The 5825-nt window shown below is 47.4% G+C and overlaps 1 protein-coding gene across 1 annotated transcript in view; it reads right to left on the minus strand.

The window, feature by feature from the left end:
• Positions 1-996: 996 nt before the first annotated feature.
• Positions 997-5825, minus strand: part of PPAP2B (phosphatidic acid phosphatase type 2B) — a gene marked incomplete at its 5' end in the record, with an annotated part of 19710 nt that continues 14881 nt past the window's right edge. The window contains one exon of the mRNA XM_010083581.1: positions 997-1178. Within this exon, the coding sequence (XP_010081883.1) occupies positions 1053-1178 (126 nt within the window). The remainder of the gene's footprint in view (positions 1179-5825) is intronic.

Genomic DNA, 5825 nt, shown 5'->3' on the forward strand with positions numbered 1-5825 from the left:
GCCCAAGGGAGGAGGATGGATGTGGGGGGGGGGATTCACAAAACCGACTGACACCCAGGCTGGGACGTGCCGCCCAGCAGCCCGTCCCGAAACTGCAGAATAAAAGTTTCCCCAGGACTCAGCCCCGAGGTCGTAGTGCGAACGCGTCTTCGGCAGAGCCACCGCTACCCACTTGCCAAACCGCCAGCTCCTGCCGGGAATTTTTTGGCAGGGGGATGGCTGGGAAGCAGAGGATGCTCTTTTCATGAAGGGCCATTTGTGGGTGCTCCCCACACCTGCAGGGTCAGGGAGGATGAACCCTCGCCAGGGAGCGAGCGGAGAGGAAGAAATGTGGCTTCTCTGCGCGGAGGATGGAGCTATTCCACCTCACCGCGCATCTCAGGACTGCTCGTTAAAGGCGTGTAGTGTGAACAGAGACCCTTCGGAGATCTTGGGCTGGGCAAGCTTCTTCTGAACTAAGTCACAGTATGGAATAGAGGAGGTGAAAATAAACTGGTATCGAAAAGAGAAAAAAAAAGCAACTCTTACAAACCAATCCCAGATCTTGACTCAGTGCTGTTTCTCATATATAGTGCTATACAATTTAGTGATGAGTTGTTTGGGTTTCTTTTCTCTCGCAGGTATTGGAAATCTTCTTAGTTAAAAACAAAAAAAACAACTAAGATGGCCAGCTTTCCAAAAATCCCTCAGTGTTCATCGGGCTATGAACAATTTGGCGTTCACTACAACATGAACACTCAAACCAATTGCACATCCAGAACTCCGGCACTTCTCTTTGTTTGTTCGGCTTCTGTATTTTTTTTTTTTCTTTCCTTTCTCACTGTCGCTTTTGATTTAGTTGACCACCACCCCTTTCATCCAAATGTCGCAAGTTGAAAAGACCACAGAGTAAGACTTTACTGGTCGGGCAAGAAAGTCTCTCCCTACATTCTACTGTCTGATGAGATTTGAGAGCAGCAGGTAGTTGCTGTCAGCAGTCATTTTTTTGCAAAAAAAAAAAAAAAAAAAAATTTTAAAATAAAATACAACACCCATCCAATTTTTCCGAAGGTCTACACCATGTTGTGATGGTTATTTCGTTCAATGATGTCCACAGGTGAAAGAATCTCCTTTCGGATGGGTGGCGGAGGCAGGCAAGTCTTTGTCTTGGGCTTGAAGAGATCTGAGACGTAAAACACCTGTAGGAATAAGTGAAAAAGGCAAACTTAGCCACATTGGGTGATGCTTTGTTAAAAAATTTGGCTTACAGAATACATAGATATCTTTAAGTTGCAAATATAGCATTTTCTGTTCTGCATGTCGGTGTTCAATAGCTGTGAAACCCCAAGCGCCTGCTACCACCTTTCTGTATGATACGGAAAAAGGCTCAGACCTCACAAAACGCAGCGTGGAAACATTACAATACAATTTCATTTCTCACTGCATAATCGCTAAGTGCAATACCCAAACCTCTGCTGAACGGGTTGAAAAGCCAGGAAACAGATACACAGCTCACACTCCAACAAAATCCAAAGGTCTCCAAAGGGCTGGCCTGACTCACGGTGGGAGGTTTTAGGGATGGAGTTGGCGTGAAACAATTCATTCAACCAGACATCAGGTATGTAATTAAAAGCTCTCAAATCAAAGCTGCATCATTAAAAGTTATCGGCAGTGAGTCACCGGTGAGCGATGCTCTCCTGTTGCCCCACCAAGGCACCGGTACAGAGCTGGAGTCTGGTCCTGAAGCCAAAGCCTAAGGAGAGGAGAAGCTATTCCTGACTACTCCTTCCTAAATATCCCGTGATGTAACCCCTCTCCCGGATGTGAAAAAGCCAGCACTTGGCAATTTCAGGAGGTAACAACACAATAAGAAACAAAGCGCTGGGAGGAAACTTCCACATCCTCCCTTGGCAGCCGCTGCACAAAGCTTATCGCTCCTCCAGGACCGGGGCACTTTCTCCCTTGCCAAACCCCAGCCCTGAGCCAGAAGGGAAAAGAGTCAGACAGCATGGATCCTCTGGATGGGGCGAAAAGTGGTGAGGACTTGTCATCTTGTTCACTGGCACCAAAACCCCAAACGTTAGTCCTATTACTAACTGCCTCTGCCAGATGGAATTTGTTGGCTCATCTCAGAGTCGATAATTCGGATCGAGCCTTAAGTAATTTGGACCAAGCATTAAGCACCAATAATTCAGACCAAGCTGTGCAGGAGGAGCAGTACACGGTTGTAGGAATTAGCAGCACATTCGAGTTTTCTCCCACAGTCCTTGGATGCAACATTTAAGCAACAAGATAAATCGGGGGGGAAAGACCAAACAAAAGAGGAGGGGGGGGGGGCGGGGGAAGAAAAAAAGTCCAGGGTGCTCAAAGGAATAATATTAAATTAGCACATCCAGGCTGGATAACACAGGGAGGGAGCAAAGGTTTTCCCTGTCTGCATCTCCACATTTTTTAGCTACCCAGAGCCCTACACAGCAGGTCTAGTTGTCCTTGGAAACAACTTTTGCAAGTCCCTATCAGCACGGGCAGATAAGGAGCTGAGCTGCACAGTGAACCTGCTGTAAGCGAAGGAATAATATTAAATTAGCACATCCAGGCTGGATAACACAGGGAGGGAGCAAAGGTTTTCCCTGTCTGCATCTCCACATTTTTTAGCTACCCAGAGCCCTACACAGCAGGTCTAGTTGTCCTTGGAAACAACTTTTGCAAGTCCCTATCAGCACGGGCAGATAAGGAGCTGAGCTGCACAGTGAACCTGCTGTAAGCGGCAATTTACTCCTGCAATTATAACTGGGGATGCAGGAAGCTGAGCTGTTGTTGCTCGGCTTTTATTGCTTCGTGGAAAAGCAGGGAAGGAGCTGACATATAAACTTGTTCTTTTTTCGGTGTACGTGTTGGTGTCTGGCTGCCCAGTTGTATAATGGAGCTGATAAAGTTGTTTACGTGGCATCCAAGTGGCAGTATTTGTCCCTTTGGTTAAATAACAGGATCCAGCTGAACCCGCCGGGGATCGCAAGCTGGAGTCTGGCCTCTTGCTGCAACATCAGAGTGTCAAAGCACATTCAACTGCTCCGGCAACGGTTTTCTTTTGGGTCTTTAATAACTGTAAAACCCCCATTCAGCTGGCTTGGCGCATTTCTGATGCCACCTCGCTCGCTTGCCCACCTCCAAGAGCTGGATTCAATCAAAAAGATGTCCAATTCCTGCACCGAGATAGCCATGACAAATCAATTTATGGGAGGAGACTGCCGAGTGCAAGAAGCATATGGGGATTACACCGAGTCTGGTCCTTATTTTGGACAGGAATGAGTTATGGTGGAGTGTCATCTTGGGTATTTTAGCTTTTACTGTGCTGCTCACTGCTTCTCAGGGTTTCATTCAGAGACTGGGTAAGAGGTTTCATTTCTCTTTAAACTGTATTTCACTTGAACATGCCTGGAGGTTATATAAACACTTATAGGAATCATGAAATGTGATCTTTGGGGCTTAAAACAGTGTGTTAAATCCTTCTAATGCTTGAACTGTTTAACACAAAAAAGGACTAATAAACGTGCAAAGTTTTTCACTTGGATTAGCTCCATTTCCTGTAGAAGGTGCTCTCCACCCATAAAGAAAACTTGACAGCAGAAGACTGAGCGTACATTATACAAAGTAAGCCAATATCTTATATTGCCACTTAATTCCTATTCCTCTTCGTTACATTGAAGAAATCTTTAATCACATACAGAGAGGTTAAAACAACTCATCTGAGCTAACCAGAGCAACACCAGGAGCATGTCCTCCTGACACCTCCTTGTTTCGCTCTCCATCAGACGGGACATAAACTACACAACACATAGCAGCCTGCCTACAACGTGCGTAGAAACTATTTCCATTTAAGAAATCCTCATCGTATTTCACCCTGGATGCTAGTCCAGATGTTTCATCAGCTGGAAGCGCTTGACACTAATGTCTTCTGCTTGTTATTTCAGGCGCGGAAGGACAAACGTGTCTGCAGCAGCACAACCTGGATTTAAGCTCCAGCAGCCCTCGGAGATGAAACCCACAATTGGTTTCTGCTGAAAATTACAACCTGATAACTATGGTATTTTAACAGCCCTTGACGACCGTCAGAGCAGACTCATGAAGGCTTTGCTGGGGGAAGGGGTGTCTGGGAGCAGCCAAGGTGGGCTGGAGGTAATGAGTCTCCAGGTCTCTCTCTGCTTCAGAGCATCCCGTGTGTGAGAGCTGGATCCCAGAGCTGGGCAAGGACCTCCAGGATATACCAGTAATTCCTCTGGCATACCAGTAATTTTAGCAAAAAGCTGCTAAACTCTACATTTGATGCCAACTCTGGGGAGTTTTGGGGCAACAGTTGGACTCTATGGTCTTAAAGGTAATTTTCAACCTGAATTATTCTATAATTCTATGACTCTTCCCTTGTCCCTTGCTACCTCTACCAGCCTCTTCTGGGCAACAAAAACATATTGACGGCTCTTTGCAAGCTGATGAAACAGGACAAGGGCTGGGTTTAAACCCTGCCCAAGTCCTAAGTTGCTGCCCAAGATGTCCCCAGCCACCAAGCCATGCCTGCAAAGGGTGCAGAGACAACTGCCCCCTCCACCAGCCAGCTGAGAGCAGCGCAGGTTGCCCCAGGCTCGCAGACAAACCCCAGCCTGCCTGGGAAACTCTAGGCAGCTGCTTCCTATGTCGGTTTACCTCGACACAGGAAAACCAGCCCAGCTCGGCCACAGCCTCCCCTTCCCAACACAGCTTCCAGCTGCTGGAGGGCCAGGAGGGGACGGCCAGCCCTGCCGCTCATCCCAGCCAGGAAGCATCCGGATGCCCATCCCGAGCATCCAGAGAGCTATTGTCTTTCTGCAACCACTGCTGGGATCCAGGGATCGATCTCTGGTCCCTGCTCACCCTATATATTGCTGTTATCCCACCTCCCAAGCAGAAAGGCAGATGAAGAGGTTAATACCTCCTGGTAAAACTTCCTGGTGATGTGCACTTGGTGCCTTGACAGACCCACACAATACAAATTCAGGCACTGGGACTGAGACGAGCTGCTTCATTGCTCCTCTCATTGCCTACGGCTGAGTGCTGGGCTAGGAGAAGATTTCCAGGATTTGGAGAAACAGCCTGACAGTATCAGTGTGAAGGACACAGGACCTGTAACGCCGTTGCTGAGAGCAGGCGTTACAGCAGCAGCATGCATCTGTGCCACACCATTTCTCCAGTTTCCCTTCTCTGAATTTGCTGGCCCCACGTGGGACATTGGCATCAGGCAATGACAAAACCCAACAGCTACTGCTCAGAGACTTAATAATGCTCCATAAAAACTCCCCGACAATGACATTTTTGTCTTGGCTTTGGAATATTATCAATGAGTGGAAAGTACATAAATAACCTATTTTCTCTCCTTGCAAAAATATAACGTTAGCAAACTTAATTCCTTGCCTCCAGGGCTGCTTTACTTTTAGACTTTTTAGGAAAAAAAAAAAAAAGAAAAAACCCAACCTAAGAAAGTGGTAAGCTATTAAATTCTTGCTTTTAGGAGTTTATACAGAGACAGAAACAACCACAACCCCCAGCCCCTTTGTTTCTATGCGAGGCAGCCCCCCCGACCCTGTACCCCCCACCCTGCCTACTTTAAACATCAACACGTGTCACTTCGAGTTACAGCGCTGTGCAATCAGGTCACTCTTTGGAAAGCAAATTGCAGGAGAACAAGCCTGGCAGCCATAGACAAGCAGGCACACCTTTTGTTGGCCGTTTTCTCACGAGCCCTTTTGCTACGTTAAAAACCCACCACCAAACGAAGGCTCCCTGCCTCCCCTCGCTGGGCAGGCACCAGCTCCCAC

The sequence above is a fragment of the Pterocles gutturalis genome, unplaced genomic scaffold, assembly GCF_000699245.1.
Source record: "Pterocles gutturalis isolate BGI_N339 unplaced genomic scaffold, ASM69924v1 scaffold855, whole genome shotgun sequence".
Classification (NCBI taxonomy): domain Eukaryota; kingdom Metazoa; phylum Chordata; class Aves; order Pterocliformes; family Pteroclidae; genus Pterocles; species Pterocles gutturalis.